General features: G+C 43.1%; 1 protein-coding gene across 1 annotated transcript; it reads right to left on the bottom strand.

The window, feature by feature from the left end:
• Positions 1 to 408: 408 nt before the first annotated feature.
• LOC126293594 (uncharacterized) lies at positions 409 to 21,295 on the bottom strand. The gene is made up of 3 exons (XM_049986870.1): positions 21,094 to 21,295; positions 20,885 to 20,963; positions 409 to 622 (listed from the first exon to the last, which is right to left on the bottom strand). Exons 1-3 carry the CDS (start codon positions 21,191 to 21,193, stop codon positions 409 to 411), a joined length of 393 nt encoding a protein of 130 aa, XP_049842827.1. The 5' UTR covers positions 21,194 to 21,295.
• Positions 21,296 to 26,982: the final 5,687 nt, after the last annotated feature.

The following is a 26,982-nucleotide window of genomic DNA, read 5'->3' as shown; positions in this document are numbered from 1 at the left end:
TTTCCCAAATGAAGGCTGTATTAACAAACACACACAACAACAACCAAAACATGTGATCTGTAGACTGGGATACAATCGCAAGCTGACACCAGAACGCCCTATGAGCTCATAATTTATCATTACGAGCATTATGTGATAATGAGTTTTAAAAAATGCAGAACGCATCGAACTAACGAAACCTATCATTTCATGTTTCTTTACTTGTCGGAATTTACGGTAAAAATACAACAAAACTTAACAGTTTATCGTTTCTTGATTATGTAGCAGAGACATGAGATATCGTGTAGGTTTAACTCGGTGTGCTTCAGAAAGTAAATGTTTTACTTTGGCAATATTTAGGGCTGCGTCCAGGCTCACACATTCAGATACTATTTGTAAATATTTTATCTCGCTGGAGTCTTTTGACACTTAGCAAGAAATAGGATTGCCACCAATTACTATAAACAACTGCATTTGCAAAGACGAGGTTACATTTTCCTTCATTGTCAGGCTTCTTACATTTATTGCATGCGCCTTGGCATTTTTCCGATGTCCTCTTGTTGGCAAATAGTACACTGACTCCTGTTTGGCGTTCCCACCAGGAACCAGCATATTTCGATCATGATATAGCACTTCATTACTTCTGGAAAAGCACAGTGAATAAACCGTAAGATACCAGTTTTATAAATGTAAGACTAACATTGTCCGTCACCATTTCACGGCTAACACACTGCATCAAAAGTGAAGGAGTTTGGTGTGGAGACAGCTAAAACTATGACGAAGACCATAGGCTACTTAAAAAATGAAATAGGTAGTAGAGGTGGTAACACTTGATAGCAGTGAATCAAAGTGGCAAAAAGTTTGTTCGCAACACATTCTTTTACGAGGGCTGTTCAAAAAGTAAGGTGACTTTTCAAATTGTGCGGGCAGGTTACATTCGATTATCGATCTTATTTATTATGTCCCAAACACATGTTCACAGTTTCAAGCACAGTCTAACATATCAGTCGGGGCACTCACTGCTGCAAAAGCTGTTACCGTTTAACAGCTAGAACGACTCTAGCGCTCCAAGCGGCAAAAAAAGGAGAACTTCAGATGTGTCGGAAGCATAGCGTCCGTTTTGCATTCCTTTCCTACGTAATTTACCAAACATTTGAATTATTTTTTTGCCTCCAAGAGTTTGTGAAATATTAGAAGACATAGATGTTTCTAAAAATGGTTCTAAAATATGCCCAAGTAGGAAAAAAACTAATGAATCCAGTAGCAAGTTACAACACATTCGCTAAGAAATACTTGTGACGTTGGATGAAACTGGTTATTGTGGTTTCAAGTTTACAGCATACTACTCGTTTTTGACAGATAGAAAGGTTATACCTGTTTCAGTGTGATCGGCGATTTTCGATTATTAGAAAAAATGGAGCACAGAATTTGCAACAAATTTTGTGTGTAAAATGGAATGAGTTGCTCTAAAACACTTGGAAAAAAGAAATGTTTACAAGTGGTACAACCTCGTCCAAAATGGCCGAGACGATGCCAATGACGAAACTCGCCCTGGACGTTTCAGCACATCAACAACAAGTAATAATGTCGAAGTTGTGAAGGAAATTGTTTTGGAAAATCGTCGAATTACCTTAAGAGAAGTTGCTGAGGGTGTTGGCATATCGGTCATATGGTGCCATGCAATTTTTTTTGACTTTATGGGCGTGAGACGTGTGTCAACGAAGTTTGTTCCAAAACTTCTCTATTTTGATCAGAAGAACCGTCGCAAGAGTATCGCTCAGGATCTTTTGAATGACGTCAATGATGATCCTGATTTGCTCAAAAGGGGCATAACCGGGCACGAAACGTGAGTTTACGGTTATGAGTCGAAATCAATGCCCAATAATCTCAATGGAAGCATCCCAGAAACCCAAGACCAGCAAAGCACTCCAACCAAGATCGATCAAATGTCAAAGTTTGGTTCACTTTTTTTACTTTTTCAATTAACGTGGCGCAGTACATCATGAATATTTGTCTCAAGGTCATACAGTCAATAAGGAGTATCACCTTGACGTTATCTGCCGTTTGCGAGAAGCAATACGCTAAAACCATGTGGGACTGTGGGAAAACAGTTCATGGCTTTTGCATCCGACGAATGCACCTGCTCATTAATCGTTGCTTCTGAGAGAGTTTTTGACCAAAAAAACGACACTCATCCCTCTGCCATCATATTCACCGGATTTGGCCTCCTGCGACTTTTTCCTGTTCCAAAACTAAAAATTCCTATGAAAGGACGAAGATTTTTAACGACCGAGGAAATAAAAACTGCGTCGCTGGTTGTTCTTAAGTGTTTACCAAAAAGTGTTTATGAGAACTGCTTCAAGGATTGAAAGTAGTGTTGGCAGAAGTGTATTGTATCTGAGGTGGGTTACTTTGAACGGGACAACATGAATATTGATGAATGAATAAATTATTTTTCATAAAAATATAAAGCCACCTTACTCTTTGAACACACACAGTACAATCCGTTGCACAGGCGGTCAGAGCTACTACAAATTGTAAAGCAGGAAACTGCAGCTCTAAGGAGGTCCACGACAGCGTATGCTTATCTTTTACAGTTGACATATAATCACTTTTTTGTCTTCTCATTGCACCTGCCGTAGCAAATCCGAAAGACATCACAAAAATGGTGATTGATTGTGAGCCATGAAACGAATGTTCTAGCAGTTTTTTTGTATAAATTTTTTATATCTATATTTTAGTATGATATCTAAATATGTACTACACATTTATTAGGCAGCGGGTTGCTGCTGGAAAACTCTTCTTTATGTAGCAGTTTCAAGGTAAACAGCTGGACAAACTTCCAACCAACTTATGTCACGACAATTCTGATTAAATCAACCTTCAAATAAATATTGAAATCTATGCATTCATTGTCGAAGTTGTGATGACAGACATACAAAGACGTTGCTAAACTTTTAACACTTTGTATGATGGGGCAGCAGAGGGGATAGTGCTAATCGCAACCTGTGCTTCTCCCATACTCACTCAAAACAAACTCACGCACAAAAAAAAGACAGTACTACTAATCGATGAAGAGCTTTCCGAAATGATTACAGGTTGCACTCTGTTTACATAGTAACATACAGCTATGCCCTGAACGGATTTTCAGACACAGTCTGTAGAAGAGTATTACTGTCTGTCAGTGTTCATACCTATTCTCTATCATTTGTTAGATAAAATGTCATTAAGAGTTCCTACAACTCAGCTACAAAGAATCAGGCATCTACAAACACTTCTGTCGCAAAGCTTCAATGATTAAGATATTGAGCATATTTTGTAAAGTGTTGAACCATGCAAAAAGATCACACTTGTCTTATAGTATTGAACAAAGAGCTACAAATTACAATGTCACAAATTTCCAGCCAACAGGTTGCAAAGAGAATTTAAAATTCCTTAACTAGTTTTCAACGCCAACTAGGGGCCCTTTCTTCAGAAGAAACTGTTACCTTACCGAACAATATCACAGGAAGGTACATAAATAGCAGGTAGGCATTAGAACAAACACTTAATTTTTACAAATTAAATTGCATAAAAATATATATATGGTTAAAAGGAAATTTGACCAACATCACACTAGTCAAAACATTAAAACCACGATTAAAATATTTACCTGCCATAAATCTGCTGTAGGAGGGGTTACAGAGAATGGGGGTAGGTGACTGCTCTGCCAGCCAAACGATCAGCAAGCTCATTACCTGGCATACCCACATTGCCAAGGACCCAAAGGAAGTCAACGGAACAAGCAGCGTGGTGAAGTTCAGCAAGACGGTCATGGATGACAGAGACCCAGGGATGGCAGGAAAAACACCAGCCACTCATTGAGTCCATATATAACATAAAGTGGTTGAGTTGGGACCATGTAATGAAGGTAAGGGTCTGGGAAATTGCCATCAGTTCCACAGCAAACACCCCACATGTAGTTAGCAGGAGATGATTCTCCATGCAAACAGAGGACATGAAGGCACATCCCACACTATCAGCAGATTTAGAGCCATTGGTGTAAGAAAACAACAGCATCCCGAAACTCCCATAAAATTCGGTGGAAAAAACAATGGAACACCATTGGGGGAACGGAATCTTTCTGAACTCTGCGGAGATCCATTCAAATGCGGGGCAAAGGAACTAACCAAAGGGGGCTGTTTGGGAGAGAACGTCGAAGTCAGGACAAAGAAGGAAGCTGAAAATCACAGCAAAGAGACGCAAGGCAGAGCCTAACCGGCAAACCCGCCCAAGGGTTTGGTCTGGGAACAGGAGAGAATAGGAAGGATAGGTGGGAGAGGAATGGACAGCGACTCCATAAGAAACCAGAAGCTGAGATCGATGAACAGAGAGGGGTGGATCCCAGCTTCAACCAGGAGACTATCAACAGGGCTAGTAGGGAAGGCACCAGTGACAAAATGGATACCACTATGGTGGACCGGATCCAGGAGGTGCAGTGTGGAAGGAACAGCTGAACCATAAACTTGACAACCATAGTCCAAGTAAGACAGCACTAAAGCCCGATAAAGGCTGAAAAGGGTCGAGCGGTCTACAGCCCAAGAGATGTGGGCAATGAAGCGGAGGGCACTGAGTTAAAGGAAACATCCTACCTTCAGATGTCTGATATTAGGCAGCCAAGGGAGGTGGTTGTCGAAAAGAAGACCCAGGGAACGAAACTGTGGGACCACAGGTAATCATTGTGCATCCAGGTAGAGTTCCGGATCGGGGTGGACCATTGTATGTCGGCAGAAGTGGACCACCCACGATTTTAAAGGAGAGAATTTAAATCCATGTGGGAATGTTCTGGCAGAGGCACGCCATATAGCTCCCTGGAGCTGCCGCTCTGCAGAGGCCATCGAAGAGGAACTAACTCAAACGCAGAAATCATCCACATACAGAGCAACGATGACCAAAGGACCGATGGACGCTGCAAGTCCATCCGTAGCAATGAGTAAAAGAAGTACACTCAATACGGAACCCTGTGGGATGCCATTCTACTGAGTCTGTGGAAAACAATACTAACCCAAACCCTGAATGACCGATGGAACAGGAACTGGCCGATAAAAATCGGGAGTGGGTCCTGAAGACCACACTCATGAAGTGTAAGTAAGATGTGAAGGCACCAACCCTTGTGAAGGCCGAAAAATACTGCACCTAAATGGTGGTGCTGGGAAAAAGCCTACCAAACTGTGGATTCCGAGTGAAGTAAATGATCATTTGGAGACCATCCGTCTCGAAAGCACACTGGTAAGAGGACAATAGATCCTAAGATTCGATGATCCAATTGAGCTGACGGGCTACCATCCATTCAAGTAACTTGCAAACAACGTTTGTCAGACTAATTGGCCGATAGCTTTTGACAAACAGGGTGTTCTCACCAGGTTTAAGGACAGGAACCATGATGCAATCCCTCCATTGAGAAGCAAAGTCACCCTGCAGGCAAATACAGTCAAACACCCTGAGAAGATGACGTTGGGGAGCACAGATGTTGAAGCAATTTGTTATGAATGGAGTCTGGGCCAGTGGTGTTTCTTCAGAAGAAGAAAGTGCGGAAAGAAGTTCCTGTTCAGTAAAAGCTTCATTGTAAGAATCTGACTGACAAGGGGTAAAACATAAGGCCGAAGCTTCGGCCTGCTGTTTCTTAAAGGAAACCAATCAGATAGGAGGTTAATGCTGACGCTGTTGCAAAATGGGTAGCAAGATGTTCCACGAGAATCAACACGTCCGTGCCAAGGCCATGCAGGAGAGTAAGGTCCGGGAGTGTAGCCTGCTGAAGGCAAGCTTGGAGACAATGAAGTGGAGTCCATACACGTGATATAGGGACAATAGAATGGTGGGAAGAAACAAAGCATTGCCAACACACCCATTTGCTCCGTTTGATTAAGTAATGGGCTTTGGTGCAAAGGTGTTTAAAGGTAATAAGATTGACAGCGGATGGGTGCCTCTCAAGGTGTGGCAAAACTCGATGGCGATCACAGATTGCAACTGCAATGACTGGTCTCCACCACAGGACTTCACGAAGGTGAAATGGTCTGGCTGAGTATGGGATAGCAAGGCTGGCGGCGCGAACTATCGCGTCAGACACGTCACGGAGGACGTCATCAATACAACCTGACAAAGAGGGAGAAAGAACGACCTGTGGAGCGTATAGAAGCCAATCGGCGCATTGGAGAGATTAACAAGGTAACCTGTCCATCGGGAAGCTGGATAGGAGCAAGAGAATGAATGGGAAGTGGTCACTATATCAAAGGTCGTCGTGGGGCTACCAGTGGAATGAAGGGAGGGAGAAGAAAGAGAAAGATCAATGGCCGACAAGGCACCATGACCAGCACTGCAATGAGTGGGGGAGCCATTATTAAGAAGGCACAAGTTGTGGTCTGCAAGAAACTGGTCTAGGAGAAGGCCTTGACTAGATGGAAATGCACTTCCGCACAAGGGATAGTGAGGATTAAAATCCCCAAGGAGAAGGGAGGGAGGAGGACGTTGCCGAAGAAGGGCAGTTAAGGCAGCAGGTGTAACAGTCCTGACAGGAGGGAGATGAAGATTGTAAACCATAACTTCACAGTCTAGGTGGACCCTAACAGCAATCGCTTCCAATGTAGTTTGAAAAGGAATCCACGTGCTAGGAATGTCCATACAAACGCCACCAGAGGCCCACAGGAGCCAACCCGATTTCGACAGATACCATGGAACCCATGGAGTATCAAGTGTGTGGTCATCAGTAAAATGAGATTCCTGTAGAACCACACAAGTTGCAGAGTAAAACGAAATAAGGGATTTTAACTCCGGACGATGACGGTAATATCGATTACAATTCCATTGGATAACCACTGAATGATGATTCAAATGGGGGGGGGGGGGGTGAACAGGCTGAAGCCAGTCATGCCGCCGGGTCACCACCGGTCACCAACAAGGAGGGGTGACAGCCATGCACAACAGGTCAGAGATGTGTTGCAAAGGCGGGGATGGGACCTCTGGCGACACCAGAGGCTCCTTATCCTGGGACTTATGTCTCCTTTTCTGTTTGAGATCGAGTAGGACTGTGTGGCAAATAGGAGCCAGCTGCGGGAAGATCTGGAACAGAAAGAAATTTGGTGATCTGGGGGTCCACAGACTGTGGTTCTCGTGGTCATTGTGTGGCAGCAGACCTTTGGCCCAGAAGGTGCCAAGAAGGGGGATACCGGGAGGGTCGCTCTTGACCGGCAGACACCAAAGAAATGGGATAATTCTCTGGCTGGGGAGGGGGAGTGGCACCCGGAGGTAAGGGTGTGGGACCTTCAGGGGAGGGGAGGGGAGGAGAGGAGAGGAGAGGAGAGGAGAGGAGAGGAGAGGAGAGGGGAGGGGAGGCGAGGGGAGGGGAGGGGAGGGGAGGGGAGGAGGAGAGGGGTTTGGGAATGGGGTACAGAAGGGGGAGGAAGGGGTTACGATACGACTAAAGCATAGCTTTACGTCATGGACACAGTATGAAGACTTGCATACATCTTACGAGCCTCAGTGTAGGTTAGACGATCAAGGGACTTATACTCGTGTATCTTCTTTTCCTTCTTATAAACTGGACAATCTAGTGAACATGGAGAATGATTGCCATGACTATTTACACACATAGGATGGGACCACATGAACTCCCTCATGGAGTGGACGTCCAGTAACCACAAAGAGGGACCTGGGAACAGCAGGAAGACATGTGGCCAAAATGCAAGCACTTAAAATATCTCATAGGTGGTGGGATGTAAGGCTTCAAGTCACATCAATAAACCATAATCTTGACCTTCTCAGTGAGGGTATACCCTTCAATGGCCAGGATGAAGGCTTCAGTATCAATGCAATTGTCCTTCGGGCCCTTCTGTACATGTCAAACAAAACGAACACCCTGCCGTCCGAGATTGTCCCTAAGTTCCTCACCAGTTTGAAGGATAAGGTCAATGTGAAAAATTACTCCTTGAACCATATTCAAAGACTGGTCAGGGGTAATGGACACAGGAATTGTGTCAAGATGGATACAGGCACGAAGGGCTCCAGACTGGGCAGCTGAAGCAGTTTTGACCAACAACGAACTCAACTGCTCCTTGCTCAGAGTACACTTCACCAAATTTGTCGTCAATGTGTTCCACAAAAAATAAAAGTTTGGTATTCGTGAAAGTATCCCCATCCATCCTGGTGCAAACCAGATAGCACAGCGAAGGTTTCACCCCGAGCTGACGAGCCAGACACTTCTCCCAGGTGGTAGCCATGGAAGGGAAGGCCAAAGGAGCAGAAGAAGCAGCACTAGAAGAATCATTTCCACACAAAGAGATGACCGTAGACGAACAGGCAGAGTTCTGGACCTGTATGTGTTTCATTTGCATAGTGTCCACCCTATTCCACCCTCAGGGGCTCTCCCCACAGTCGCCACCCAGCAACAGCAAGGGCCGTCTGGCACGGTGGCCATTGCCGGGAGTTCAGATGCTCCAGGAAGACAGGCAACCACACCAAGGCTTACATGAGAGAGGCACAGCTCAGGTATTGAAAGTGTACTCCCTGTGTTTTCAAGGGGCTCAACCAAAAAGGCACATAGCAACCCCACCACACAGGCTGGCTACCATGCTGGCTATGCACCTTAGCTATCATCAGATGACGACGTGAAAGAAAAGTTGTAGGAACTAGGAGGGCACACATCTGAAACACTAGGTAAGGTGCTCTTCCCCAAATGGCTCACACTACAGAGAGGAACCAGATAATGCTAAAAGGATGAGATAATTAGGCAACAAAACCAAACTGCTAAGCCAACATAACAAGGAGGATAGCAGGGCCAACATAAAAAAGGCACGAAGAGAGGGAGCGGAGAGGGCAAAGGGGAAGGGGCAAGAACAGGAAAGGAGGGGAAGGAAATGAAATGCAGCTGGGGAAAGGAAGAAAGGCTGGAATAGCTCGGGGCCCCGTCCCTGCCACACACCTACTCACGAAGGACCATGAGCCCTAATGGAAAGGGGGGGGGGCAGGCAGTGGAAAAAACCGCCTCAATTCCACTGGAGGATGACATCATTGTGGGACTGGGAAGGAATGGAACATTCAATGAAGCAGTTTAAACCTCAGGTTCACCTGCTGCCACCAACTTATCCACTGAGCAGTCTATATCCATTGTGTCTGAGGGTCCAGTGATATCTAGGACCTCAGCAAACAACAGAATCTCCACCCCATCCTGACGCAGAGCTTGTAGGTAGCGGTGGTGTGGGTTCCACCGCAATTTCTTTGGTCTTGGGGTCTTCTTTTTGGACTATTCCCGGTTCTCCTTGGTTTCTCTGGCTGGGAGGGGTCCACTGATTTGGTCTCTGGGACTGAGAATGATCATGAAGCTCTACAACGAGCTGCTTGTGGGCACTACAGCCACTGGTGGGCATCATCTTTCCCATTAGCAGAAACCTGGAACAGGGGTGACCCAAGGGACGCCTTCCTAGCAAGAAGAGTTGAAGACTTACACTTCTGGAGCTGAAAAGTGGTGACTGGTGTCCCCGATGGTTCAGGGAAGTGCTCCCAAGGCAGGTGGTTTAAGAGCAGCAAGGGGGGAAGTACCCCCACCATCAAGATCATCATCTATGAGAGCTGACTGCAATTCGCGTGCGGAATTCATGGGGCTACAACTATTCTCGTATCGGTGGTGTATGAGGTGGTCATAGACGCATGATGTAGGTGCTTGTATTTTCTCTTAGCCTCAGTGTAGGTCAGTCAGTCCAGGGTCTTATATTCCATGATTTTCCTCTCTTCCTGTAAAATCCTGCAGTCTGGCGAGCAAGCTGAATGATGCTCTCTGCAGTTGACACAGATAGGAGGTGGGGCACATTGATTATTGGAATGTCATAGACGTTCAAAATTTCGACATGTGATGCTGGAAGTACAGTGGGAAAACATATGGCTGAACTTCCAGCACCTGAAGCACCACAACAGGGGAGGGATATATGGATTGACATCACCATGGCAAACCATCACCTTGACCTTTTTGTGTAAGGTGTCACCCTTGAAGACCAAGATGAAGGCGCAGGTGGCAACCTGATTATCCCTCAGACCCCGATGGATGCATGAAATAAACACTTTGCCGCACTAAATTGGTGTGCAGCTCGTCGTCAGACTGCAAAAGAAGTTCCCTGTGGAAGATAATAACTTTAACCATATTTAAGCTCATAGGTGGCATGATGGTAATAAACATCCTCCAACTTGTTACAAGTGAGTAATATCCGTGACTGGACAGAGGATGCTGTTTTTATCAAGACTGAGCCAGATCACATTTTAGACAAGCCCTCCACCTCCCCAAACTTGCCCTCTATATGCACTACAAAAAGCTGTGGCTTCATCAAAACAAAGATGTCATCATTTCTCACACGTATGAGGTACTGGGGTGAATGAGGTTTGCTGCCATCCTTAGCCTGGCATTCCTCCTATGACGTGGCCAGGGAGGGGAACGATTTAGGATCATACTTTCTTGCATTGTACTGGGACTTGGAGGGCTTAGAGATTGCTGGTGTTTGATCATCAGCAAATGACGACGTGGCATGCTTCATTGCTTGTCATCCACCCTGATGCCACCCACTCCAACCAGGGGCTCTCCCCACTGGAGGCACCCAGCTGCAGCAAAGGCCACCTGGCTGGCATCTACTTCTTGGCATACATTGGGATTTAACAGCAGAGCTATCACTATGCTGTCAAGGGGCTACAACCAAAAGGGTACATGGCAGCCCCACCACAATGGTCTGGCTACTATGCTGGATATGAGATGCAAAGAAGTCCACGGTCATCATCAGTGCAAAAAGCAACACTGCATAGTGCATGGTGGAAAACGCAAGCAGACAGGCATCCTAGCCCAAGAGATGGAGAATGAGCTGGACTGCAGTGCGACGATGAGAAAGTGGGCTAAAGATCTCAAGGCACAATAGACACGATGCACCATGTGAAGCGCCCTTCACCAATTGGCTCACTGTTAAGGAAAATCTTGAAAAACAGAGGTCAGTCCCTACAGAGGACCATCACAAAGGCCGAAACGTGTGAGACTCCTTTTCGTCACCTCTTACAACCTTGAGGCTATTCCAATTCCCAGTTCCGCAGAGGGGGATACATATTGGCTCAAGTCGGTAGTCTTCATGACTATGACAGCATGTTCCCAACTGCTGACAGCCATAATCTTCAAACAGCTGCTATGCGTATGGGCAGTGAACATGTTTCCAGTACTAATTAACGGAGGATTTAACATTAGCAACAAATGATGAACATATTCCGGGTCAGTTATGGTTATATACAATTCCAACTGCCCAATGGGTTAGGAGAAACAAAAAAATGTGTAAAGAATGGCGGCTAACTCTAAATATAGATAACTGCAAATTAATGCAGTTGAATAGGGAAAAGAATCCCGTGATGTTTGAATACTCCATTAGTAGTGTAGTGCTTGAAACAGTAACGTCCAATAAATATTTGGGCGTAACACTGCAGAGCGATATGAAGTGGGACAAGCATGTAGTGACTGTTGTGGTGAAGGCGGATAGTCGTCTTCAGTTCATTGGTAGAATTTTGGGAAGATGTGGTTCATCTGTAAAGGGGACCGCTTATAAAACACTAACGAGGTATTCTTGAGTGCTGCTCGAGCGATTGGAATCCCTATCAGGTCGGATTGAGGGAGGACATAGAAGCAATTCAGAGGTGGGCTGCTAGATTTGTTACTGGCTGGTTTGATCATCATGCGAGTGTTACGGAAATGCTTCAGGAACTCGGGTGGGATTCTCTAGAGGAAATAAGGAGTTCTTTTAAGGAATCGCTACTGAGGAAATTTAGAGAACCAGCATTTGAGGCTGACTGCAGTACAATTTTACTGCCGCCAACTTACATTTCGCAGAAAGAACACAAAGATAAGATGAGATATTAGGGCTCTTACAGAGGCATATACGCAGTCATTTTTCCCCTCATTCTGTTTGGGAGTGGAAAAGGAGAGAAGATGCTAGTTGTGGTACGAAATACCCTCCACCACACACCGTATGGTGGATTGCGGAGTATATATGTAGATGTAAACATTGACACACCCAATGAGACATCATCACGCTACTAGATTGCTGAAGCTGCTGGCAGGCGTAAACAGAAGAATATACACACTCATAACTTTGAAAACTCAGTTTATCTTTATTATACTGTAGGTCTCTGATGATGCTGACAGTCATACTACCTGAATTTATTGCATTTCTCATTCCAATGAAATTTCTTGATAACTTAGATGGCATCTGGTGTGGCGAATACTACATCAAAAGCCTTAAAACTTTCATACCTCTTATTGTTCACTTTGCAGAACAAGTGTGCCAGGAATGCAGCATAACTAAAAGCAAACACGAACACATGCACAAACGCACCTGGACACACCTCAAAAGTGTTGAAAACTTTTGCATCATTGTCACCAAATTTAAACCTATCATGGCTTATGGTGACACTGTGGAAAAAGTATATTGCCTGTCAGTAGCTAAGAAATTGTGGAATTACTTTTAACAGGTGTGGGCATCTCAAAACCAAATATGAACTGAATCTGAGGAGGAAAGGTAGTGACAATATCTACAATTACACCCAAAAACACCCATGTACAGTTTCAGTTTCTCCTCAATGGCGAATGATGTGTTTTTCACTTTTGCTGTTTATTTTCTGTTGGGAGAATAATGTTCTCCAGTGACTTTTCGTTTTGAGATACTGAAATTAATATATGATGAAAAAAATACATAAATGCAGGAAATCGAGAAGGTAAAAGGGAATACAGATATCTGAAAAATGGGACTGTCAGCAACTGCAGTATGATGAGCAGGAATGATCAGAGCAAAAATCCAAACAGAAGGACACCATGTGTCTACAGGAAATATAAATGCTGCAATTAAGAAAATTTAACAGACCTTTGCAAAAAACAGAAGCACCTGTATGATTATTAAGAGAACTATCAGAAGCAAGCAAACAGGGCAAAAGGAACATACAAAAAGGCTGTACAAAGGAAAGAAACAACAAAACATTGTCAAGGACAGGGAAGATGAGGTGACAGGACCAGCTATAGTGTAAGAATGACAGAGGACTGGTAAGCCTAAGTTGAAACAAGGCACATAGAGAAGGTAACATCCCAAGTAAATAATGAGATGCTTCGGGAACAGGCCATAGCAAAATGAGTACACATGGCATCCAAGGTACATGAGATATGCAAAGGGGAAAACATAACAAAAGGGAAAACATAACAAAAGGGAAAACATAACAAAAGGGAAAACATAACAAAAGGGAAAACATAACAAAAGGGAAAACATAACAAAAGGGAAAACATAACAAAAGGGAAAACATAACAAAAGGGAAAACATAACAGAAGGGAAAACATAACAAAAGGGAAAACATAACAAAAGGGAAAACATAACAAAAGGGAAAACATAACAAAAGGGAAAACATAACAAAAGGGAAAACATAACAAAAGGGAAAACATAACAAAACCATTCACCTGATATGCAAGATAAGGCAATACCCAGAATAACCTCTCACTTCAAGAAGAAAGCAGCAAGTTGTTCAAGTAAGTTACGGGACTGCAGAAAAATGATCTCAATAGCCATCAATATTTCAACAGGAGCACACACTATCATTCACCAGGCACAACTGCAGCAAGTAAACACTGTGTAAGGGAATTTAAAATCTCTATTTGTGGACAAATTCTGCAAAGATAGCAAAGGCAACAAATTACACATTAGCGTATCACACAATCAATTATTGACAATGTACTGTAAATGGATAGACCAAAAAATCAACGTGCACTTGCAAAGGTTTAGCTTTTGGAGCCAGTGGCTCCTCCTCCTGACAGAAGAACTGAAAGGGAAGGAAGAAAAGTGAAGGAAAAAAAGACTGGAGAGTTTTAAGAAAAGGGATACTTGTTCAGGAACATCCCCCAGAACTCCAGGTCAGGGGAGACTTACAGGATGGGATGTGAAGGGAAGATTGATTGTTGGGGACTGCAGTGGATGAGGTTTGAAAACCTGAGAGTGTAAAGGTAGAAGACATGGTAATATGCAAGACAGAGGTTACTACTGAAACATTGTGTATGAGTTATTAAGAGTAAAAACTTGTATGTAACAGAGGTGAGCTGGAGATGGGAAAAATAGACATGGCAGAAAATGAGAGTTGTACAAAACTAAAAGGGAGTGAAGAAAGGAGTAGATACTGTGAATAAATGCTGAGATGGAAGCAATTAAAATAAATTAAGACCATGCAGTTGGTGAGAACCAGGGACATGTTGCACCAGTTCTCAGCTGTGGAGTTCTGAGAAACTGGAGTCTGGGATAAGAATGCAGATGACACCTGTGGTGAAACAGTCACCAAAGTAATGACTGTCTTGTAGAGCATGCTCTGCTACAGGATACTGCATGCTGCTGGTATATGCCCTCCACTTATGTCCCTTCACACTGTTTTACAACTGGGTGGTACTTATGCTGATGTAAAAGGCCAAGTGTTTACATAACAGCTGATATGTGACGTGTCATTTCATAGGTGGCTCTCCCTTTAACGGTACAAGTTTTGCCAGTTACAGGGCTGGAACAGTGGTGATAGGAGGGTGTATAGGGCAAGTCTTGCAGTGGTGAGAGCCACACGGGTAGGAGCCATAGGGTAGGGAGAAGGGCGTGAAAGGAGCATATGGTTTGACAAGAATGTTGCAGATATTGGGAGGGCAAGAAAAAGCTATTCTGTGTGTGGTGGGCAATTTCCCAGACAGAATGGATCTCATTTTAGGGTATGATTATGGGAAATCATGGGCTCTTGGGGGGGGGGGGGGGGGGGGGACTTACCTTGGATCCATAAGCCTTCAGCCCCTGGTTTGCTTTTGATACAGTGATGATTGGCATATGGACTCTTGGTGAGGCTGACCTGTTAAAACTTCTGGTCCCTCTCCCAATTAAATTTCACATAGTCATGCCCTAAGTCCCATGATACTTTTCTTGATGTTGATCTACTCCTCACTAAAGACAAGTTACACACTTCTGTCCACATTAAACCTTCTAACAAATTACAGTACATATGTTTTGACAGTTGCCATCTTTCCAGCGTCAAATGTTTGCTCCCATACAGGCTTGGAATTTGAGGCAAATGTATTTGTTTGGATGTAGACACTTTACAGCAATACAACATTCTCATCTCAGCCTTCACTGAACTTAATTACCCCAAGAGCCTAGTTCAAAAACAGATTTTCTGGACCATCACATCCAATCCTGGTACTACTGCTTCCTCCAAAAATAAACTCTGGAGCACACCACTTGTCACCCACTATTATCCTGGTCTTGAATATATTATTCAGCTACTTCAAAATTCGTCACTAGTGTAAAAACCTTTTCTTCTGGTCATTTTTGGATATTTTTAAAGATATTAGGGGATGCAGCATGTGCCTGCACAGGTAACATGTTAAAAAGCTTTATTCCCAAGTGTTTGTGTCTGCCAGTTGTGTTTTTTAAGTCAAGTTGCAGGCATGTTTAATGTTCAATGAGTATTATGATTATGAATGAACTGCTTAACCCTGTAACTGTTAAATTTTTTCTTTGCATAAAAATTACAGTTGTATATGCTGAGGTGATAAAAGTCATGGGATAGCTGTACGCAAATATAGAGATGGTGGTGGTATCATGCACACCCACAGTGTCACAGGTTTGCTGAGAATATCAAATTTCTGGCATTACATCTCACCAAAGAAAATGCAGTGGCTGATGGCCTTCACTTAATGACAGACCAGTGGCATTTGTGTAGAATTGTCAGTGCAAACAGACAAGCATTAGTGCATGCAATAACCCCAGAAATCAATCTTGGATGTATGATGAACGTATCCATGATGACAGTGCAGCAGAATTCGGTATTTATTAGCTATGGTAGCAATCAGTGTATGTGAGTGCCTTTGCTAACATCCCCACGTCTCTCATGAGCTTGTGAACCCTAGGCAACTAGAGAAACTGTGGCCAGGTCGGATGAGTCCTGATTTGGGATCTTTGTGTGCCAGCAACAACAGCACAGAAACGGACATAAAAGAAAGCTTAACAGTGGGAATGTAATCCACATACTCCCTCAGGGATGCATTAAGCTCAAAATCAGTATCAGCAAATACTAAGATAAGAATATGTAACAGTGATATACATACCAGTTGTGCACGGTTCAGAAACCTGGAGCACAACTAAATGGGAAAAGGAGACACTACTAATATTTGTAATAAGAGTAATGAGGAAGACATGGGGACTGATGAAAGATCAAGGAAAATGGAGAACAATGATGAACGACAAATCTATCTCTTGAAGCAACAACCAACAGTCCTATAGAAGGTGAAGAGCAGAAGAATCCAGTGAGCAGACAACGTAGTCTGTATGTCACAAGACATATTAAGAGGGCACTTGAGGGGAAACAAACACCAGACACTCCATCAGACAACCAAGGATGTGCTGGATGGACAACATGGTGAATAGTGCAGTAGTCTCAGGGACTGAAGACACCCGGAGGAACTGAGCACAGAACAAGGGAATGGAAGCAGTTTGTGGAAACAGCACAGGGCCTGTAAGTGCTGGATATATATGTATGTATGTATTGTATATTAAGAGAGATGGGAGTGCCAGTGTGTGTAATTATTTGAAATAAGAGATGCAAGATTTTTAGTTATGGATACTCCAGACATATTCCACCACGATAACAGTGGGAAAAAAAGTGTAACAGATGCTCAGCAAGCTTTTCAAAAAGACTTGCAGTTTACTCAACAGATTATTAACAGATGATAAATTATCATATGTGTGATCTGTATGACTGTTCCACGTTATTTCTGAATCCAGATATGTAACTATGACTTTAAGAAATATGTACTCATTGTCAACATTCAATATTTGTCTGTAGTGTAGCCTCATACAGAAGTGAAACAAATGACTGGCAGGGCAGACAATAGGAGAGTAGGCTTTTTAAATGTGGTTTAGAAAAGAATGCTGAAGATTTGATAAGTAGGCTGAGTAACTAATGAAGAGGTACTGTGTTGAACTGGGGACAAAAGCTTTGCGGCACAACTTGACTAGAAGACATGTCAGATTGTCAGGACATGCCCTGAGGTGTGAAGGAATATTATGTTTGGTACTGAAAGTACAAGGGGACCAATTCTTAACAACACTAAGCAGACTCATATGGATACTAGCTGAAGTAGTAATGCAGAGATGAAGACTTGCAAAGGATAGAGCTGAATAGTATCAGTCTGGACAACAACAACAACAACAACAAAGAACGAAAAACAACAACAAACAAAAACATCTTACAGTCTGCTTTATGCCATTACGTGACAGGAATGGATGATAATTCAAATTAATCAATAAATTTAGATATATGAAGAAAGTGGAAATACGGAAGCGTCCGATCCCGCCCGTCTGCTTTGACCCATTACGTCACAAATATGGCGGAAACGACTATAAACCACGATTGCCCATATAAAGTCATTACGTACACATTCTGAGGACGAAAGTACATCGAAAAACAAACACACACACGTTCCACAAAGAGCCTAATGACACTAACGGGACAAACGCGGGAAATAGGGGGTTTTAGGGTGGGGAAAAACTAAATATAAACAAATTTAGACACTCACCCCCATACAAAACCACGCAAAACGACGAAAAAAACCGACATCACAAAACTCCCCAAATACCACTAAACACGGTATCATCTGGAATCTTACACTTCCCTTGACCTATATAGCTCAACAGCAGCTCCAGATCCCATAAATTATGACCTAACATTTCCCTTGATCTATATAGCTCAAAAACATCTGATACCAATACCAACATTCACAGCCACACATTGGGATCGAACAGTTTCCTTGACCTGTTATCCGTACGACATCTCCACATACAGCCGTCCATGGTCCGAGGCGCCGGAACTTTAAGTAAGTCATATTTCTTCACAACATACTGAACGTTTCACGACTTCATCCAAAAATCCGAGTAGTTGAAGAAATTTTATTAGAGACCATGCACTGTCCCTCATCATAGCCGACAACCGAAAACTGTTGTCCCTGTCGGTCATTACCATACCTACCAAAGACATTAAAAACAAAAAGCGACTTACCAAAATTCACACACGACGCCACACTCGCAAACTAAACCAAAAACATCAGCTATCACACCACCAGAGAGCACCATCGATCGCATTAAAACGTCACCTACAAATACGCCACTCTCACAAACTAAATTCCGCGCCGTACGCCACTCTCACAAACTAAATTCCGCGCCGTCGTGACGTCACACACCACAACAGCCTTACGTCACGGGTCAAAGCCGACGGGTGGGATCGGACGCTTCGGTCGACCCAAAGTGTCATATTAGGAACTCTACTATTACATAGAGGAATTTAGGAAGACACAGACAACTGATTTAACATTTTGACAAGGAGATTTGGTCAGAGTGTGATACTGGACTGCCCCTGAAATCTTGCTTGTGGTGACAGACCGGTATGCAATGTAATGTGACATGTAGGTTAGGTTGAATGGTGATAATTCTTTTGAGAGTTGGCGAGGTCAATGAACATGAATGTCAAAGGTTCTGGTAACAAACCAACCTGTTGTGTAGCCTAATGTTTATGTTCACACCATATATGAATGCTCTCTGCCATTGTTACTCACTTTTCATCATAAAATCAAAAACTGCAAAGTAAATTCAGAAAACTTTGTAACAGGTAATGGACCCATCTCCGATGGATATTTTGATCCTAAAGTGAGTGAAGTCATCAAAAATGCCTCCCCCCAACCTCTGTTTAAGTGGAACTCTTGGTCTCTTAAATTTGTATTCTCATGCACCCTGGAGGAATGAAGGGTTGATAGTAACTTGTGCTTCTACCACCATTTAATGGAGTGCACAAGTTGCCCACTTTCACCATTACATACAAAGATATTGCATATCTCCAAAAGACATTTTAAACGTGCAGCCACTATGAACCAAGACACAAAGGAAATAAAGACGTTAGCTGTCAATGGATAATGATTTATATCAATGGACCAAGTTGAAAACTTGTGCCAGACAGGTTTGAACCCTGGCCTCCAGCTTACTAGGCAGATGTGCTGACCACTATGCGACCTGGACACAGTGGCCATCACACCCACATAGACTACCCTGGATCACTTCTTGTTAGGCACTAATTCTCAACTTATACCACTCACTGATGCAGTGTCCTAGCTCATTATTTGTAGAGGCCGGCAGAGTTGTCAACGCGTCTGCCTAGTAAGCTGGAGACCCAAGTTCGAATCCCAGTGGAGCACAAATTTTGTTCTTGCCTTATATATATATATATATATATATATATATATATATATATATAAATTAATTCCTACTAGAAATTAATGCATGTAAGCTTTTGTTGTGCATTACATTTTTCATTATTTTCCCAAGATATTGGCAGATAAACCCTTCAATTTATTTTTTGTGTTCTTATGTAGTAAGATTCAAGTTTAATGTTTATGATCAATCCCTTTAGATGTTTGGTTTATTTATTTGGTTACATAACTTAGGTTGTCGTTGTGTAAACTAGACTCCTTCCAGTTGCCTCAAGCAGATCCATTACCTTTTCACATTTAAAGTCTCCCTATATTAGTACACACACGCTTATTCTCTCTGAATTCTATTTCAGATTCCAAGATGATAATAGCGAAGGAAGATCAAAGAAAGTGGTCCTTCTAAAATGACATGCTACGGATGCAGTACACAAAAAGATGGGTTGGAAAATGTTCAGTAAACAGTTTACTGTTCCAAAAATAATACTTACGAAGTTGTGCAATATGAAAAACGGTACACCTGGGGAAGCAGCAAAAACAGGTAGATTTACATTTTTGGGTAAAAATTTATGAGCTGATTTAGCATTGCCTTGCTATGGAAGTTTCTTTCATTGGGATTACTCATAATGACTTTAAAGGCATTGCTGTATAGTTGTCAGAGAATTAATACTTAACACCCTTATAGAGATGCTGGGAAAAATTGGGTTAGTCTTTAGCTTAAATGGCACAAAAACCAAACATTCAGAAAGAAAGCCTGTAGGAATGTACTATCACAGGCCTCTTGTTTTCAGCAAAGGAGACCAATTCTATAATCTTCTTGTTGGTGCTACACTACACTTAATCTGGAACTAGATTATGTTCTCTCTTATTTGATGGCAATTTCACATTTTACTTAGAACTACTATGATTATCTTTAGAGGCTTCAATTTTGGCAATTATGTTCCAAACTCTCACATATATTTGAAATTTTTTTTTCATAACGTTTTCATTATTTTTTAAGAGTAAAATATAAATGGTGCATAGTATTATATAGTGAGTATACTATGCCTTAAAAAATTGCTGGTCTGGTTTTTGGCACTTTCCACTCTGTACCATATATATACCCACGGAAAAAAGTGACCCAGTTCGGAAAACGCCATATTTTAGATTGTCACTGAAATATACGTGTGGAGTGCCCTATACACACGAAAAATATAATGCAATTTACCGGCAACAACGCTTACTTTAAACTTAATGAAATCTTATATAATTTCAATATGAGTTTTACATTGTCTAAATCGACTTTCTCAAATATTGGATTTTTTGAGTTCTGTTACTGGACTTGGCTGCATGCAATATATAGTAGGAAAACTACGAAACAGCGAAGTAGAATTGAGGGGAAGGGGGGGGGGGGGGTGTCCTCCACAACTACAACTTTACTGGTCACTCATTCAGTTAAGCATTCACAAATATCTTGTTTTCACAAATTCCACCTGAAGGAATGTGGAACGACTTAACCCTACCAAAGCTGAAAGCTGGTAGCAGGAACGACTGAAGGTTGCTTCTATAAAATACGAACCACTGCCAGAACTAATATTATTTAAAAACTTGAAAGAGGTAACTTACCTAATTGGTTTTTTCACCGCCAAATTTAACTCATGGAGTACACTTGGTTTTAAAATTAAATCTGTCAGGACATCGTCACCTAATAAAATATTGAATAACATGTAGGGGATTACAGCACATAAAAAGAAAAACATACCGTACCTCATGGAAATTGTTTACAATAGCGATACGCAACAGAACTGCGACGCACCCAATATTGCTATGCTCACCTACAAATATTCCAATTTGCAACTGAGATTGGTCCAAATTTTCGACATAGTCTCCGAGAAAACGATTCAAAAGATCTGCTAAGATGTTTTCTGAAACCATTTTCACGTATCAACCACACAGCACTTCCAAAACCGACTTGCTAAGTATGGGTTGGAGCAAGTTCAGAGTTCATAACAACGCGCGCACGAATGCCCGTGCGACACTGCCTGCTACAGAACCTGTTATCAGGGCACTGTGGCCTCGTCACCACAGAACATGCGACATAGTTTGTGATCGGTTGGGACTTAGCGAAACTTCGACATCAGGTTTTGTAACCACCACGATGCCACCCAACCGACCTGCTGTCCTCTGCCGAAACCTACGACAGGCTGTGACGCACACGTCAGCACGCAAAATGCGGTTCTACACCTGTTAACTCGTAGATGGGCACTTCCGTACAAACGACAATTGCGACCCGCTTTTATGGAGTCTTACTGGTTACGTGTACCACAACGAAATAAGCAACTTTGCAGTATGCTTAAAAGCACAACTGAAATTGCTGCGAGAGGAAAGAAAAAGCAGTCAAATATTTGTGACAACCAAGGTTAATAATTTAACTGACGCTCGGTTTATTCTAAATCTACATCTGTACTCTACAAACTACAGTCAGCTGCACGGCAGACAGTACATCCCATTGTACGAGTTATTAGGGTTTCTTCCTATCACATTCACGCATGGAGAGCGGGAAGAATGTTATTTGAATGCCTGTGTGTGTGTGTGTGTGTGTGTGTGTGTGTGTGTGTGTGTGTGTGTGTGTGTGCGCACGCGCAAAGCAATAATTCTAATGTCATCCACATAATTCCTAGGTGTGCGATACGTAAGGGGTTGTAGTACCTATATCCCCGAAGTAATCATTTAAAGCCGTTTCTTGAAAATCTCTTGATAGACTTTCTCGGGATAGTTCACGTCTGTCTACAAAAGTTCACGTCTGTCTAGAAGAGACTGACAGTTCAGTTCCTTCAGTATCTCTGTGATACCCTCCCACGGATTTAACAAGCCTGTCACTGAATTACGTTTACATACTCCTTCAAACAATACGATACAAACTGCAGGAACTATTTGATATATAACTGGCTTTGAAATGAGGAACAAGGATGTACAGCTTTGATTATAATCCACAGCTGCCAATAAATGTGACAGTAACTGCATGTCACTGCTTCACAGGGACTGCTTTCCAGAAATATGTGCCTATCGTTGATTGCTTACAAATCACTCGTGCGACCAGTTCAAGAATATTGCTCAAGTGTGCAGATAGGACTAACAGGGAAAATTGAACGTATACAGAGAACGGCGGCAAGAATGGTCACAGGTTTGTTTGATATGTGGAAGAGTGTGACAGACATACAACAGCAACTGAACTGGAAGACTCCAGAAGAAAGACGTAAACTGTCTCGAGACTGTCTATTAACAAAGTTTCAAGAATCGGTTTTAAATGATGACTCTAGGAATATACTACAATCCAATACATTACGCTCACATAGTGATCGTGATGATAAGATTAGAATAATTACTGCATGCACAGAGGTTTAGTGCAGTGTCAATGAATTAGGTCCTGCGACTCTGCCATGCCATTAGTAAAACAGTTACACTTCGCCCCAAAGTGGTGATTTTTTCTTCTTCTTTGTTCGTTAAACTGAACGACAGAACTTTATTTTTGTGTATGGCGCTAAAATACAGAGCCCACGATTCTAGTACTGTGCAATAGTATAGTCGATGTCAGTGAGCTCCACATTGCTAGCGTTACTAAACACACATGAAAGGAGCACACTTGAGAAACAAGGATAATACACTCCTGGAAATTGAAATAAGAACACCACGAATTCATTGTCCCAGGAAGGGGAAACTTTATTGACACATTCCTGGGGTCAGATACATCACATGATCACACTGACAGAACCACAGGCACATAGACACAGGCAACAGAGCATGCACAATGTCGACACTAGTACAGTGTATATCCACCTTTCGCAGCAATGCAGGCTGCTATTCTCCCATGGAGACGATCGTAGAGATGCTGGATGTAGTCCTGTGGAACGGCTTGCCATGCCATTTCCACCTGGCGCCTCAGTTGGACCAGCGATCGTGCTGGACGTGCAGACCGCGTGAGACGATGCTTCATCCAGTCCCAAACATGCTCAATGGGGGACAGATCTGGAGATCTTGCTGGCCAAGGTAGTTGACTTACACCTTCTAGAGCACGTTGGGTGGCACGGGATACATGCGGACGTGCATTGTCCTGTTGGAACAGCAAGTTCCCTTGCCGGTCTAGGAATGGTAGAACGATGGGTTGGATGACGGTTTGGATGTACCATGCACTATTCAGTGTCCCCTCGACGATCACCAGAGGTGTACGGCCAGTGTAGGAGATCGCTCCCCACACCATGATGCCGGGTGTTGGCCCTGTGTGCCTCGGTCGTATGCAGCCCTGATTGTGGCGCTCACCTGCACGGCGCCAAACACGCATACGACCATCATTGGCACCAAGGCAGAAGCGACTCTCATCGCTGAAGACGACACGTCCCCATTCGTCCCTCCATTCACGCCTGTCGCGACACCACTGGAGGCGGGCTGCACGATGCTGGGGCGTGAGCGGAAGACGGCCTAACGGTGTGCGGGACCGTAGCCCAGCTTCATGGAGACGGTTGCGAATGGTCCTCGCCGATACCCCAGGAGCAACAGTGTCCCTAATTTGTTGGGAAGTGGCGGTGCGGTCCCCTATGGCACTGTGTAGGATCCTACGGTCTTGGCGTGCATCCGTGCGTCGCTGCGGTCCGGTCCCAGGTCGACGGGCATGTGCACCTTCCGCCGACCACTGGCGACAACATCGATGTACTGTGGAGACCTCACGCCCCACGTGTTGAGCAATTCGGCGGTACGTCCACCCGGCCTCCCGCATGCCCACTATACGCCCTCGCTCAAAGTCCGTCAACTGCACATACGGTTCACGTCCACGCTGTCGCGGCATGCTACCAGTGTTAAAGACTGCGGTGGAGCTCCGTATGCCACGGCAAACTGGCTGACACCGACGGCGGCGGTGCACAAATGCTGCGCAGCTAGCGCCATTTGACGGCCAACACCGCGGTTCCTGGTGTGTCCGCTGTGCCGTGCGTGTGATCATTGCTTGTACAGCCCTCTCGCAGTGTCCGGAGCAAGTGTGGTGGGTCTGACACACCGGTGTCAATGTGTTCTTTTTTCCATTTCCAGGAGTGTAGATAGAATAATTAACATACAGAAGATAATAAACAAGAAATAAACGATCCGCGCTTTGTGTGAATAAACCCAGCGCCTCTGGCAGTGCGTACGGAACTACTGAAGCACACGCGCAAATTTGACACTCGCGTACTAAAACGAGCGCGCGCGCGCCCACACACATACACACACACACACACACACACACACACACACACACACACACACACACGGTAGGCAGGTGCGGGTTGCTACACAGGCATTTCGCGCTCCATACGTGAATGTAACCAGAATAAACCCTAACAACTGGACCAAAGAGACGTTCCCTCCTTTTCCATTGTTGCAACCTCTCAATACACCACAGCATCATCTGCAAAAAGCCTCAGTGAACTTCCGCTGTCATCCACCAGGTCATTTATGTATATTGTGAATAGCAACGGTCTTATGACACTCCCCTGCGGCACACCTGAAATCACTCTTACTTCGGAAGACTTCTTTCCATTGAGAGTGACATGCTGCGTTCTGTTATCTAGGAACTCCTCAATCCAATCACACAATTGGTCTGATAGTTCGTATGCTCTTACTTTGTTCATTAAACGACTGTGGGGAACTGTGTCAAACGCCTTGCGGAAGTCAAGAATCATGGCATCTACCTGTGAACCCGTGTCTATGGCCCTCAGAGTCTCGTGGACGAATAGTGCGAGCTGGATTTAACACGACCGTCTTTTTCGAAACACATGCTGATTCCTACAGAGTAGATTTCTAGTCTCCAGAAAAGTCATTGTGCTCGAACATAATTTGTGTTCCAAAACTCTACAACTGATCGACGTTAGAGACATAGTTCTATAGTTCTCTGCACATCTGTTCGACGTCCCTTCTTGAAAACGGGGATGACCTGTGCCCTTTCCCAATCCTTTGGAATGCTACGCTCTTCTAGAGACCTACGGTACACAGCTGCAAGAAGGGGGGCAAGTTCCTTCGCGTACTCTGTGTAAAACCGAACTGGTATCCCATCAGATCCAGCGGCCTTTCCTCTTTTGAGCAGTTTTAATTGTTTCTCTTTCCCTCTGTCGTCTATTTCGATATCTACCATTTTGTCATCTGTGTGACAATCTAGAGAAGGAACTACAGTGCAGTCCTCCTCTGTGAAACAGCTTTGGAAGAAGACATTTAGTATTTCGGCCTTTAGTCTGTCATCCTCTGTTTCAGTACCATTTTGGTCACAGAGTGTCTGGACATTTTGTTTTCATCCACCTACCGCTTTGACATAGGACCAAAATTTCTTAGTATTATCTGCCAAGTCAGTTCATAGAACTTTACTTTGGAATTCATTGAACGCTTCTCGCATAGCCCTCCTCACACTACATTTCGATTCGAGAAATTTTTGTTTGTCTGCAAGGCTTTGGCTATGTTTATGTTTGGTGTGAAGTTCCCTTTGATTCCGCAGCAGTTTTCTAACTCCGTTGTTGCACCACAGTGGCTCTTTTCCATCTCTTACGATCTTGCTTGGCACATACTCATCTAACGCATATTGTACGATGGTTTTGAACTTTATCCACTGATACAGCGTAACAACATTTATTTAAGCATTTATCATTAATTGGTGTATTAATGTACAAAGGTATAATTATGTACCAGTATGAAATTGTCAATATTAACATAAAAATCCAAATATCTCTTGCACATTGTGCAGCTGTAGATGAAATGAATCAATGAATAAACAAAAATAAAAGTAAAAAACATTTGTCGTTATTGTAGACGCGAACGCACACAACGAAAAATGTTGGCAATATGTTGAGGAACAAGCTACATATAATTTTACGAAAAGAAACATATTTTTAAACTCATTGTAAACGCGATTTAATACACACTGAAATACTCATTAATATTTTCTATACTACGCTGTGTAATACACACTGAAATGCTCATAAATATTCTCCCTAGCACCCTAAACAAATTTCTCAGTTTACCTCGCGATCGTATTTATAACGAAATGTCTTTTCAATATGGATCGAATGTTGACAACAATGATCACTGGAGTAAGAGAAGGTCAAAATTGCTAGGCGTATAATAAAAAATAACAACAGGCGCCTGTGATCGTACTCTTATAATTTCAAGTCCTGTAGGATATATGATCCTAAGTCAAGAATTATACGCGTCAATACGATAATTTAGCGACCTTTTTTTGTTTGTGAGCAAGAAATCGTTGCGAAACAACTCTACTCTGCATACATTATTAGGGTACTATCTAGCGATTACGAAGTTTGTACGCATCGATGTCACAGGCTCACAATAAGATATTTAGCTAAGGGTAGGGACGTTTTCCGTTCCACACTGCTCGCGGGAACTTTGCGACGCAGTAAGGTTCATTTCAGCGCTCTTTGCCCATTACATGTTTGGCTTAATTTAAATCTTTAACTAATAATGAATTTCGGCTATCCCAAATGTTTCCTGTAGTATATGATTTCTCGTCGCTGTTGGTTATACCGATATCTGTACTGTGACCCATTTAGCAGTGATTCTCAGCTCTAGTTCGGTTCAAAAATGCCATGACAAAAAACATACAACATTAACATTTTGTTTATAATTTTTAAGCGGACGTAATGTCAAGTAGTGATAAAGAGATTTGTTATGTTTCTACGCCAAAGAAGAAGATTCAA

Source organism: Schistocerca gregaria, chromosome 10, assembly GCF_023897955.1.
Source record: "Schistocerca gregaria isolate iqSchGreg1 chromosome 10, iqSchGreg1.2, whole genome shotgun sequence".
NCBI lineage: Eukaryota > Metazoa > Arthropoda > Insecta > Orthoptera > Acrididae > Schistocerca > Schistocerca gregaria.
This window is presented reverse-complemented; position numbering and strand designations above follow the sequence as displayed.

Bases quoted from the DNA above. Each gene is read 5' to 3' on its own strand.
- LOC126293594 (XM_049986870.1), bottom strand. From the start codon at position 21,193: ATGGTTTCAGAAAACATCTTAGCAGATCTTTTGAATCGTTTTCTCGGA. The intron at 20,964-21,093 runs GTGAGCATAGCA...ATATTTTATTAG, and splicing joins GCAAATTGGAATATTTGTAG to GTGACGATGTCCTGACAGAT. The intron at 623-20,884 runs GTAAGTTACCTC...GTGCTTTTCCAG, and splicing joins GCGGTGAAAAAACCAATTAG to AAGTAATGAAGTGCTATATC.